This window comes from Podarcis gaigeae (assembly GCF_964106915.1).
Source record: "Podarcis gaigeae genome assembly, chromosome: 1".
Lineage (NCBI taxonomy): Eukaryota > Metazoa > Chordata > Lepidosauria > Squamata > Lacertidae > Podarcis > Podarcis gaigeae.
In genome coordinates, this window is record NC_139678.1 from 67,903,244 (window position 1) to 67,917,112 (window position 13,869).

The window sequence follows — 13,869 nt, forward strand, 5'->3', positions numbered from 1 at the left end:
AGACCTTTTAAACTTTAGGAAGACCCCAAAGTTGTTAAGGTTTTTTTGTTACAAAAACGCCATAAAATTGTGATTTTTCTATTGACTTGCCTAAGATACAGGACAAAGCACCGCCTTTCAGAAATTTCCCCCGGATGTGAATTCTGCCTTTGAAATCCTGGTAATGTCCAGGAAAAATCTGGATGTCTGGCAGCCCTATTTCAAATAATATCACTACAGATAATATTTAGCACATAGTAGACTATAGGTGGAACTCCTGCATTTGAAGCCTAGAGTGGAAACAGAACCCAGCCTGCTCCAGTATGAAAGAGAAAAAGGGGAATTGACTCTATGTCAAAGCTGAGTTACAAATACTGTGGCAGGTAACTTTATTCTATATTACAGCTAAGGGCAGGCTCTTCATGTTTTCTAAGGAAGGTACTGAAACCCCTTTTTTTAAAAGATGCCAAGACAGAGTGTAGTTGCCAGATAACTATCAAAATGCCAATTCAATATAGAATCATAGAATCAGAGTGTTGGACGAGACCACAAGGGCCATAGAGTCCAACCCCCTGCCAAGCAGGAAACACCATCAGAGCACTCCTGATATATGGTTGTCAAGCCTCTGCTTAAAGACCTCCAAAGAAGGAGACTCCACCACACTCCTTGGCAGCAAATTCCAGTCAAACAGCTCTTACTGTCAGGAAGTTCTTCCTAATGCTTAGGTGGAATCTTCTTTCTTGTAGTTTGGATCCATTGCTCCGTGTCCGCTTCTCTAGAGCAGCAGAAAACAACCTTTCTCCCTCCTCTATGTGACATCCTTTTATATATTTGAACATGGCTATAAGGCATCGTTTCCAGGCCTTTGACCATTTTGGTTGCCCTCCTCTGGACACGTTCCAGTTTGTCAGTGTCCTCCTTGAACTGTGGTGCCCAGAACTGGACACAGTACTCCAGGTGAGGTCTGACCAGAGCAGAATACAGTGGCACTATTACTTCCCTTGATCTAGATGCAGAAACCTCCAAAGTGTGTTAATTTCAAAGCAGGCATAGTCAGATAAGGAATTTGCAAGAGACCATACTCTTTAAAAGCATCTGGCTGTGAGATGTAACATGTAATACTTAACTTCTGCAGTCATTTCCCCCACATAGAATGCACCTGCATGCCTGGCAATAGCAGTCTGTCTAGTCCAGTCCATACCCATCCCTGATTGGCTGTAAGAAAGCTACCTTCTTGAACCAAGTCCTTGCTCTCCCCTCCCCTCGCTCAAGTATTTAAAAATCATAAGTCTGTTATAACACTTAAATAGCAAGAGGAAGGTGGGTTTGAAATCTGATGCTCAAATTACTTGGAACATCATTTTGTTCCTTATTTGGTTCAGCCCTGCAGTCTAGCATCACCATTTTTTAAAAAAGGTGATTGATCTGGCTCTTGCAGCACTCTGAATTGCAACTTGAAACCCTTGTCTCAAAACTGCATGTTGAAAGCATAGGACTGACACCAAGCTGCATGTGACTTTCTTCCATAATCTGCTGCAGGGCATTGATAATTTCTGCAGGCTGCATACTTTTAAGTAGACCTTTAGTTTGAAAGTTAAATCCAAAAAGAAAAACTTGGTATCATGAACACTAGATGAAATATTTTCAGTATTAAAAGAAGTCCAGAGAAATGTTATTAAAATAACAGAATGAACAAATGTTTTATTGGCATGTTCATTGTTGTAAACAGCATCTGGCATGGAAAAGTTTACCAAAACCTTTTATTGATATAAATTAGATGGTATTTCTGAAAAAAAGAACAACCTTCTATAGAATTGTTTGTAATTGATCTTAACATAGCAAAGCAAAATCTTACTTGTCTAAGCTTTGCAAATGAAATCATGTTTACTGCATCAATCTGTACCACTCCTGAACTACTGGATAATTTATACTGGGAGATGTCCAACTTTTTAAAAAGCTACATATAAAAACTATGATCAACTCCAAAGAAAAATAAAGTATGACTTGTAATGGTACTAGAAGATCCAAACCTGTAAGAGCTCAAAAACAAAAATGTACAAAAATAAGTAGCTGACCCAAAAACCCACCCCGAAAACTCAGTAACAAGGGAAAATTACAAATCTAAGTACCCAGCATTTGCCAAACACAAAATGAATACAAATTTAAATAGGCAGCTATACTTTTAAATGTATACAGTGAATATTGATATGTGAAGAGAAATACCATAGTAAGCAGCTGAAATGTAGTTCTGCTAACTCAGGACAGAGTTGTATTTACACACTGAATGGAACAGTGAAGTCACCTGTTATTCATAACCTAAATAAAAATTGGTTACAACACTGCTCCAAAATGAAACACCATCTGCTGGTAATGGTAACTTCTGCTAAAAAATACATTTATTTATTCTTTTTACTTCAGAGATGTCCTGCTTTGTAGAAGAGAAATCTTAACAAGATTCAGATAAAAATGTTAACTTTTAAGGGTTGGATTCTGCCAATTCCATCACATTTCCACTCTTGAGCTTTTCAAAAAGCCACTGTCACATTTACTTCAGAAATCTTCAATGAGGTAATGTGTGCATCAGTGAAACAAAACAGAAAAGAATTCATTCATGGCCTTTGCACAGCTTTTATTATCAAGCTATGAATATCCTGTTTGAGGCTAGTTTACTAGCTACTGCTATGTGCACATGGTCGATTTGCTCATTACCCCTCCCTGCCCCATTTTTTGTTTCGTTTTGTTTATTTGCACATCCCTTTTATCTTTACAGTACATTTGACTATAGTGCACAACATGATTCCAAATCAAACAGTGACCTGACTGGGCACTGAGCTTGATTGGGCTGCAGTTTTACCAATCAGTGCTGGTGTCTTTACACCTAATGTCCTGCCATAACGGCACTACACAGTAGTAGTGTACCTCTCACATGTAACAAAAAATTCCCCAGGGAAAATGCTGAAATATCAGTCTTGAGTCAAATCTTTATTTGGTGCTCCATCCAGATATATTTTTAATGCTTTTTCTTTACGGGGGGAGTAGGTCACACGGTGTCCAGTTTTCTGAAGTCTGCTGCTTTCTTTTTTCATTAACTCATTTCTCTGCTCTTCTGTCAATTCCACCACTTCTTCAGTTTTATCCCTTTTATATAAATACAACAATTTTAAATTCCATAATAATGCACTTTAAAAATGAGCAATCCCTATTTATTTATTTAATCTAAGGCATAGTCAAAAGATTTAAAAAAAAAATTTGCATAATGCTAGGCACATCATGGTAGTAGATGAATGCTAGATAAAGACAGCTTTTCTCCATGTGGTCCCCCTGAAGCAGTATTCCTATCCCAAATCCATCATCATCAACCCAAGACTCTGAAAGGATACGGTAAGCAATTTGAGAATCAACTTTGACATCTGCTCTGAATAGATATGCAGAACTCTGAAGTAAGAGCCAATGTTTGGACCAGTTGCACTGTTGAATTGGTGAGGAAAAGACCTAGTTGTCAGTACTTCACTGGTGGTATGTGAACGGGCATAACTGCAAAGAGCTGCATACTCTGCCACTTGTGTATTTTAGTTACCACAGTAGTTGCACATACAATACTTGAACAGTGGCAATGGTGCATAAAAAGTGTTTTGACACAATATCTCTATTTAGTTGGAAGTCTGGTGGTGGGCACAGCAGATCTGAGGACACTTGTATGGTGCCTAATGTGATAGCTTCCCCACAGATAGCAACATCTGGAATGCAGGGTTAAGAACACACTGAAGTTTAATTTAATCAGAGGTGGCAGGATCACCAGACTTGGGCAGGCTGATTGCAAGGAGTGCCTGTGCACAATCCACTGACCATTCCTGACTACTCTAAAACACTGCCCCACTGGAGGTTTGTTGTGGGGGGGGGGGGGGGAGAATTTCAGCCTCAACTTTGTTATTGGTTTAGTACTAAACAATTACTATGTTTTTCAATGTATTTAAAAAACAACAGAAAGGCGCACCTATAAAAAATCACTGCTCCATCATCACAGATGTAGAGAGGCCATACATTCAGTGTTGAAACCTTAGGATTCCAATCCAAATCCTGATGTATTTCTAAAATTGAGATCTCACATGGAAATGTTCCTCTGCCCTGGAAAGAACAAAGCACCTTAGCAAAAAGAGCATCTATACAACAAGAAGATACATACATGGGCAACTGCAGATACTGTAAGACCATCAGTGAAAGTGCTCATCATCCAGACCCCTGCTCGCCATTTACTCTCCTCCCCCCAACAGAGGATTTAGCATACCATCCACTATGGTATGAGTACAGAGACACTTGTGTCAAACAGCTAGTGCATAGGAATGGGCTTTCATGTTAAAAGTTAAAAAAACACTGCAGGATTAAGAGAAAAATAAAATTCTCACCTTTGCAAACTCAATGTTTTCTAAAAGGATTCCACTTATTTCACTAAGCTGTAAAAAAAATTCAGTGCCAGATTTATTTGATGAAGAGATAAAGTAGCAGATTTGTTATCACAAATTGCATTTATGTTTTATGCACATTTAAAGTTCTACACAAAATGTTATTTAAAATATTTCTAAATGTTCATTGAATATAGTATACAATAAGACATTAAATCCACATACAAATGCAACAATTCATTATGCAATTTATACAGAGGCAACAAAATAATAAAAAAACTAAAAAGATTGAGGCAACATAACCCTTCATAAATGGCAGGGCTGAGAAAAATGTCTCAAGCATGTCTGCCACTGCAGAAATAATTTTTTCCTTAGTACATACATACAAAACTCTGCCAAGGACTCACGAGAAAGTCCCCAAACATCTTAAGGATATAGGCAGGCTGGCTTGACAGGAGACATTTCAGACCCAAATTGCTTAGAGCTTTAAAATACTTGGACTTGGAAATGAACAGGCAGCAAGTACTGTACTAACAGAAGTTTCCTTGTCGTCTTCAAGGGCAGCCCCACATATAACCCATTACAGTAATCCAACTGGAGGGCTACCAAATCATGGATCACTGTGGCCAAGCTATTTTCAAGGCTAGTTGAAGCCTCCAGCTAGCTGAATGTAGAAGAAGCTACCAAGGACATCAGGGCTTCAAGTGTCAAGACTTGACATAACAATCAGCACAAAATCCTAAGAAGTGCAGCTTTTCATATATTGAATGCCATTTGTAAATACCGAACAAAACCTCTGTTGGCAAACTGCAAGTATGATCTTTACATGGATATGTGAACTTCTCATCAGCATGTGTCTCGTCTGGATTAAGCCTCAGTTTGTTGAATGACTTCCATGGTGGGGAAGAACAGAGGTCACCATCACATAGGATGGATATGGAAAGATGTACAGCAACATAGTTAATTTTCCCTCCAGTTGGGGTTAATCAATTAACTACAGAAGGGGCAAGGAACTCAGAACCGAGGGCCCAATATGGCAATCCAGGCCTCTCTATTCAGCCCTTGGGACTTTTCCTAGGTCACATCCTTTCCCCCCAGTCCACATCCCTCACTCATCCTGCTCTTCCAAGTGCTCTTTTCTGGCTACAATGTATCCTTAGACTGATCACTCTTGATTGTTTGAAATGGTAGACAGCAAGAAGTGTGTGCATATAGAAACCTCTGACTTCTATATGGCTGAAAGGTTTAGAGTCACATACATTTTTCTGCCCACCTTTGCCTCTGACCCCATCTACCACTGGCATGCAATCCTCAGAAGTTGCTCTTAAATAAATGTGACGACTCTTGAGTTGAAAAATGTGGTTTGGTGTCAATAGGAGAGGCAAAAAGAACAAAAGCTGCCCTGACCACAATTAGCAGGTAGGGTGTTGGATGACTCCCCTCCCCCCTGCCACCCGCACCTCCATAGGACTGCTCTGTAATTTACCTTTTCTTTTAATTCATCAACACTGCTGCTCTCCAAAACTACTTCCTGAAATGGATCCAGCTTCATCTCTGATGGCCTCCACCTTCTTGACAGAACAGCAAGCTGTGACATGGATTTCATTTTTTCTGCTCCTGAAGAAGATTTGATAAACTTATTAGCTGAGATGGCAAAGTTAATGTGTTTAATTGGAGAAAAATCATTTATTGACATTTATTAAGAATTGGAAATACAAGGACTTTTTGCATAAGAGAAAATGAACTTGCAATATCTGGATTTGAAGATTGAAAAAAAATGGCTTATAGAAAATAGAATAATTAGATGCTAATGGCATACTATATTTAGCTGAGGAACAGACAACCAGAAATATTTTTATCTTTTTTCATTTTCTCTTTTGTCTCCCCACCCCCTCTTTCCTTTCCATCTTTTTGCTTCTGTTCCTTTTTAGATTAGATTTTAAAACTCTTTCTTTTATTCTGGTGTATTATAAAAAGATACTTTGTACAGGGTATGAACTTTCGTATATCTCTGGATAAGTGTCACTAAAAATAGACATTAATTTTTAAAAGAAAATATTTGAGATAATGTAAAGACTTTGAGCAAGTAGTTCCACAGATACAGAATTAAATATTATGTAGTGTCAATAAAAACTATTTGCAGAACAGATATTCACAAATTCTTTAAGGATAACCATGAATAACATTTATAGGTTTTAAATCTAGTTTCTAATTTGAACTTCTTTCCTGCATATGAATCTCTCAAAACTGATTATGCTAAGACATCTCACTCACAGAGTCAAGAAATTTAATACAGCTCCTGCTACTCATTTGTCCCTTTTGAATTACTATAATACATTAATACACATTGGTTGCACTTTGTCTCACTAAAATGTGTTTTTAAAAAACCGATAATTTTCTGATAATATAGCTAGCTAATTCTGGTACAATTAAAAGGCTTCCAACAGTTTAAGCTAAATAGTTTTTACTGAGCAATCTTATTACCATCAAGTATTTCTAGGAAAACCTCCCAGTTACTTGAAATATTAATGTCTTCTTCATAAACATGATAATCCAGAAACACAGTTCCTGGATTTTTCCAGGTCTTCTTTCTCAGGCGAAATCTACAGGAAAAAGATTTGCAGAAATGTTAGCATATGTCCATAAACAAAACCATGATCAAGATTAAGGCCACAGTATTTAATCTGAATAATGCCGTTTACATTAGGGAAAGGTCATGTGTTCTACTACACGCACTTAGCCAATTTGAGCTAAGAGGGCTAATACAACTTTTCAATATCCATATGGAATCCTTTGTTTTTTAGGATAATGTTTGAACTTGCAGAAATGGAGCAAAGTTTTTGTTCCATGAGAAACAATATAAAAAGTCTGATGCAAAGACAGATATTGTGTGCTACTAGGTTTCCCATGTCACACTATATTTGCTCAAGATTTAATTTTAAAACACTAATAAAAAAAAGTAGCATTTCCCCATACTTTTTGCTTTAAATGACAAAAATCATCGGTACCCCATTTTTGTAAGCATCTTGAGTTCAGGCTTTAGGCACCTCACATAAACTTCACTGTAGTGTGATTTACCTGTCAATAGTCAGATCTAGTCCACACTGTTCCCTGAGCTGAGGAAGTAGCTCCTCTTTTGACTGCCGCACAGTCATTCCTTTAGCAAAAACAGAATCTAGAAGAAACTTGCAGGGCTGCGAAAACAAATGTAAAATGATTAAGCTTATTAGAGAAATCACTCTCTGACACACTCATAAAAGGTGAAGTTATAAAATACAGGGCTGCTGCCATAGCCTCCATAGCATTGAAAAAAATACCCCATGGTTTCCACACATGATCACCACCAATGTGACAAAGTCTATTTAGGATTTCTGTTTATCAGGTATGCAGAACTCAGTAATAAAGCAATGCAATTTTTAAAAAGGTTGTTGTTATGTGTCATGTCCATTTAATGATTAAGGAAAATACATGTCACTGTCTTGTGTTGTACGAAGTCAACATCAATGGTTTAACCAATTATTGTTAGTAATGGGGAAACAACACTGGACTAGTTTATTATATGTATTTCCTCATGCTCATATTCAACTATTCCTTCCCTGGGTGCAGGGAGTAGCTAGGAAACAAATCTTGAGTGCTGGTTCATACAACACAGTAATCCAAGGCTCATATGGTTTTTTGTTCCCAGTTCAAGGATGAGTGGAGCAAAGAAGAGCAATTCAGCAGCATGCAATAGTAAGCCATGGTTTATGGTTCACCATGACATGTGAGCACAGTCAGAGGCTAATTAGAATGATAATGACACGTAATAGAAATGAATTATTTTTAATGTGCTAAATCGCATCCAATAATGCATTCCACTGAATTTTTGCTTCTATAATCTGCACCTTCTCTGTGGCAACTAAGTGACAACAGATTCATGCCACAATTTATATGTTAAATGCACAACATTTCCCAGAGATAATTTCTGTTTTTTGTCACACTGGCTCCCATAAAAAGATGATGCACATACTCAAATAATTAAACTGTAAATGGTCCAACTTTCAGATGATAAGCTAGCCCAAACACAAGTTTTTTCAAGCTTTACTTACCTCTGGATCATTTACCAAGAGCTGATAAACCTTGACTCTGTATTCACCTTTCTTCAATGCTCTCCCAAGCCGAATTGTTATCTTTTAAATTAGGGGTGGGAAAAATAGAAACAAGATTAGATGTTACCTGTCTCTTATCATCAACATGGAATATAGTCAATACCAGGCGTGTCAAGTGGCGGGGTCTGTGGAGTCTTCAGCCCCCCCCCAAATTTTTCAAGAAAGGGCCTGGGCCTCCCCCAAAATCCTGTGGCCTGCTCTACCTCCTTGCTGATGTTGCACAGGCAAGAGGAGGCCAAGTGTGGAGCCCGGAGGCTGCACTTCACTGGCTCCTCCCCACTTGATATTGTGGGGGGAGGAGGCCGAGTGCAGAGTACAGCTCCGCACTCCCCATTCCCCACCCGGGGTGTGAGCACCAGTATCTTGGTGGCAGGACGCCTGTGCATCCTAGCTAACCCGCTAGGTGGGAGCAGGACACGTGAAGTGGAATGTGACGACACATCACACAATACATCCCCACAATGTGGGGGTCAAGTCGACGCCCTTAGGTCAATACAGCAAGAATCATAACCACCAGAAGGTCCACAGATTTTTGTTATTTTGATATTACAGGCATGAGGAAATGGTTGCACCGCAAAATTTAGAGTCTCAGATTTTAGGAGGGTGAAGGAAGGTGTGGCAAGAAGCTTTAAAAAGGGTGTTCAACAGACTCAAGTCAGGGATATTTTTTTTAATGTGGAATATACGATTTGGTTTAGATGACCCACCAAAGTCATCTAGCTACAACTAAGGTGAAGAGAAAATACAGTTTCAATTATGGAATATATATATTTAACAAAGTTTCATAAATTACCCTAGTTGTAGAATGTGGTTTTTCCTATGTAGCTACTAAGTCCCTATATTGCAACACAGAGACAAATGCTTCACATGCAAAATATCTGAATAATCCCCACATTCTGGACCTTACTACATGTATTTCAGTATGTAACAGCATATTTTGCTAACCTTGTTGTCATCTGAGAAGGATGAAAGGGTCTCATTCAGCCGAACACTCTCAAACTCCTGATTGCTGGCATAAACTCGAAAGACCTTAAACTGAGAGGATGGAACGCCAACAAAAGGCTCCAAGTGTTGTTTGAAGGCAGAGAGCGTAATTCTTTTATCAACATGAATCAATAGCCCTAAAGCAAAAGAAAGAAAGAAAGAAAGAAAGAAAGAAAGAAAGAAAGAAAGAAAGAAAGAAACCCAATGAAATTCTTTGTGCATAATGTATACTTGCTAATATCTACTATGCTACTCCTGTAATGTAGCAGTGTCAAGTGAATCATCTTCAAGTGTTCTCCACTAAGTGCAGACTGTGAACCCCAGTTCAGCTACAAGTAGAATGGAATGGATGTTCATATCTGCTTTGCTAACCCTACCCCCATTCACTATCAGGAAACAAAAAACAAACGAAGCCCGGCACTTTTCTTTTTGACAGAAGTAGATAAACTTTATAGGCATAGTTGCCCTTTCAAAATGAATCATGTTTGCCAAATTACAGGCACACAGGTCCAAGAGTTTGGGGAGGATGTCATCCCCTCCTCCTGAAAAGGAACTGTCTCTAACTTTCCCCCTTTTTTGTCATGCAGAAGAGGCACAGCATATTTGCAGCATTTCCTGTCAACTACAGAATGGCACCTACCATTTTCACTCAAATGCAAATACTCTGCCAAAATGTGAAGATTAGCCGTGCAGGTTTCCAATAAAATATAGGGCAGTAGAAAATTCCCCACACCTCATTCTCTTATGTTCTTCTAAAGGCAATATCCAGCAGGGTCAATACAACAGATTTTCACTTGCACAGTGGGGCCTCCATATCCTGCAGCTCTCTGCAGACCTCCAAAATCTGCTCTAGAGGATTGAAGGACCAGACCAGGGGTAGGCAACCTAAGGCCCAGATGCGGCCCAATCGCCTTCTAAATCTGGCCCGTGGATGGTCTGGGAATCAGCATGTTTTTACACAAGTAGAATGTGTCCTTTTATTTCAAATGCATCTCTGGGTTATTTGTGGGGCATCGGAATTCGTTCATTTTTTCCCTTCAAAATATAGTCCGCCCCCCCCCCCCAGGTCTGAGGGACAGTGGACCAGCCCCCTGCTGAAAAAGTTTCCTGACCCCTGAACCAGATCCTCCAAATTAGTTACAGGGATGCAGCGGACTGTACAGTGTATAAGAGGAAAGGAAAGATCTGTTACATCTGGTGAGCCAAAATTGGATATCACTCTGAGTATCTAGGAGCATCTTTATCCATTATGTAAATACGTGTGTGGATAAATTTACAAATTTTGTTGAAAGGAGGCATGCAAACGTAAAATAAAAAAAATGTACATTTCAAAATATACGTTTTGCCTTTCATACATACATTTTTGCCCCTCTCCCGAACCTTCTTCTGCAACGTAGGGCTCTGCTTTGAAATACATATATTGTGCTTCTCCCCTGCTCTTCCCACTTTCATCATATTCACTGTCGGTTCCAGAATCCTCTTCAGCTGTATCCCACGTTTCTTTTTTCCCTTCGTTGGCTTTGGATCTCCGACTGCTTGTTATACTGTGTGAGTCAAGTCCATTGGCCAAGGGTATAGCAGCGCTGTCTACATTGCACAATGTGTCACTACTGTGACTGGAACTAAGAATATCACTGTCCACCGAACTTGTACTCCTGTCATTATTCACATCAGAATCTGATCGCTCCTCTGACTGGAAATTATCTGGATCAGAAACCTGTATTTGGTTTTCAAGTTCTCGGTTTTCTGCTGATACTGATGAGTCTACCTCATTTGAAGGAGATTCAATGTTTTCAAAGTCACTTGCCTCTGTGCTCTTGCTACTGTCTCCATTATCCCCTTCTTGCTGCTGCTGCTGTAGAGATAAGGTTTTAAGTTTTTCAGTGCTTTCTTCTAGGATAGCTTCTACTGATTTCATATTACCTAGAGGTCCTTTCACTCTTTCGCATATTTCATCTAGATTTCCAGAGTCTCCACTGGCTTTCTGTAAAACTGTCCGCCTGAACTGTGATCCAGGAGATTGTTCTGGTAATGAAACGTACAGTCTGATTGTATTTGCATGCCGATCTAGGAGTTTCCATAACTGTGAATCTGTAAATGCCAGTTGTCGATCCTGAGACTCTGAACTTTCAATAAATACCTAAAATATAGAGATGAAATGAAGAAGAAAAATTCTGTTTCATAAGGAGTTTATGTATAGAGCACTCAGATATGGAAATACACAAAGGATGAACCTGTCAATTAAGTTATTCTTACAGGACAGGTCTATGGTCTTAGCCAATACTGCTGAAATCTAGACAATGGTTATTCTTTGAAAGCCACCCCATCTCATTTTGTTTTCATATGCCATTTGAGATATAGGTTTTTAAAAAACACATGTTGACATACAGTGGATTTAAGAAACAACATTAGCACTTCCCAAGACAAAGCTAATTTAACATAAAATCTTACTTTATTGCTCCTAAAAAAGCCTTCAGCTTTAAGTGTTTTGTTGGCCACACCGAGGAGACGCAAATCATTGTAGCAACGTTCCAGCACAACCCGCATTGTTTCAGCCGGCAAATGTACAGTCTAAGGAGGCCAAAAGAAATAAAATACTGTTAATCGTTTTTTGCAAGCTGACTATAAAAAGATAATCTGCATATAATTTCTGTTCAGGGTACATTTTATAAAATATAGGTATTGCTATATCTTTATAAAACACAAATGCCATGCAAGAGTGAACTTTGCAATAACACAAGATGATGCAATTGATTTACCTTTGAAATGAGATGCTTAAATTCCGTAACTGTCTGGTTCAAATAAGCACGAACACTAATTGGAGGAGCCACAGTTTCTTGCTTTAGGTCAACAACATGAACTTTTACCATGACTTCTATCAAAGTAAAAAAATAAATTATCACACATGAAGACACATTACATGAAAAGAAGAAAGATCATCATTTCAACAGCTACAGCCATTTAGTAGATAAATTAATCTCTCTTCAGAGAAAGCACATAGCATAATTTTATAAAATGATTTCAGAAAACTGATTCAAAGATCTCTCAGTTTAGCTAAATTAAGCACGTTTATTGAAGGAATTAATGCTTCTTAGTCATACACAGGGCATCTTTAAGAAATATTACTTACCACCAGGTTTGTAACACTGGAAAGCTTGGTCAGGACGCCTTGTTTCCAGGAGTAGATCAAACATGTATGTTGATTTAACACCTCCAAGCAAGATTCCCATTGGAGTGTCCTCTTCTCCTTCATATGATCGCTCCAAATAGTCGTGGAACTCATCATATTTAACAAGACGACAGCAATCTAGGGGAACCGCTTCTTCTAAATCCATTATCTAATGCAAAGATGAAGAACAATTCCTTGAAATTTACAGTAATTCTGAGGAAGCATTCAGTCAAAACTGGAGTAAAAGGGAACTATTATTTCAAGTTTTACAATTTGATCAACTGGTTCTAGCCACTGTGAGTTTAAGAAAATATGAGAAATAAATATAATGTTAAGAGCTGTTTGCATGCTCAGTCTAGACATGTCAAGATTCCCCTCAGCCCTACTAAAAAGTGGACCAGGAAAATTCTACTTTCAGTGTTGTTATTGTCTAATGAAGACTGAGCTAATTAGTTAAGGTTTACCATGAATACATGGATTTATACCCAGTGTATAAATTACAATCTGAAATACATTATACTGTACCTTATAGGCTAATTCGACAGCTTCCTTCAGAGTCTTGTCCTTGTGAACTTCTAGTTTATTCTCCATCATTATTTGTTTTACAGGATGCAAACAGAACAATTTTATCTGTATAGTTATAAACAAAAGGATCAAGTCAAATAGATTTGAATACATTTGATAGGTATGATCTAGCTTGTTCTTAGCCTAATAAAACTACGGTTACTGGAACTCTTAACTGGGCAATTGTCAGACAAGGCAATTAATGAAAATTTAGACCTACTGTACTTGGGCAAACTAGGTCCCTAGAAATCTATAGTGTAGCAGTAATTTGTTAGCACAGCGTCAAGTGAGAACATGCAGACAATTCAGGTATCAATGACCTCTGATGTAACGCTTTTGTGGAGACAAATACTACAGGATACAGAAAATCATCTCTTCACATTAAAAGGGAACTTCTGGTTAGAGTTAAAAATTCCCGTAACAGTGCGTGTTTCTTGCAAACTGAAGAGATGCATTTATTCACACTCATGAATTCTGTAATATTTTCATGCAAATTTTAAAAAAATACTCATTTTGGCTCTACAAAAGAATTTCTGTGAAACTACTGGAATTTGTAGATTAATTTATTTTTCTTTAATGAAAAAACACTGCTTAGTTAGAAACATGCATTCAATTTCAATGGGAA

At 38.2% G+C, this 13,869-nt stretch overlaps 1 protein-coding gene across 4 annotated transcripts in view; it reads right to left on the reverse strand.

Annotated features, from left to right (window-relative positions):
* Positions 1-1,654: 1,654 nt before the first annotated feature.
* Positions 1,655-13,869, reverse strand: part of USP47 (ubiquitin specific peptidase 47) — a 46,496-nt gene continuing 34,281 nt past the window's right edge. For all 4 annotated transcript variants that reach the window (XM_083724492.1, XM_083724494.1, XM_083724493.1 and 1 more), the window contains 13 exons: positions 13,206-13,310; positions 12,642-12,849; positions 12,271-12,386; positions 11,963-12,082; positions 10,871-11,651; positions 9,473-9,648; positions 8,468-8,548; positions 7,458-7,573; positions 6,864-6,982; positions 5,866-5,996; positions 4,383-4,430; positions 3,974-4,104; positions 1,655-3,117 (listed from right to left, as the gene is read on the reverse strand). In XM_083724492.1, the coding sequence (XP_083580618.1) occupies positions 2,943-3,117; positions 3,974-4,104; positions 4,383-4,430; positions 5,866-5,996; positions 6,864-6,982; positions 7,458-7,573; positions 8,468-8,548; positions 9,473-9,648; positions 10,871-11,651; positions 11,963-12,082; positions 12,271-12,386; positions 12,642-12,849; positions 13,206-13,310 (2,307 nt within the window). In that variant the 3' untranslated portion in view covers positions 1,655-2,942. The remainder of the gene's footprint in view (positions 3,118-3,973; positions 4,105-4,382; positions 4,431-5,865; positions 5,997-6,863; positions 6,983-7,457; positions 7,574-8,467; positions 8,549-9,472; positions 9,649-10,870; positions 11,652-11,962; positions 12,083-12,270; positions 12,387-12,641; positions 12,850-13,205; positions 13,311-13,869) is intronic.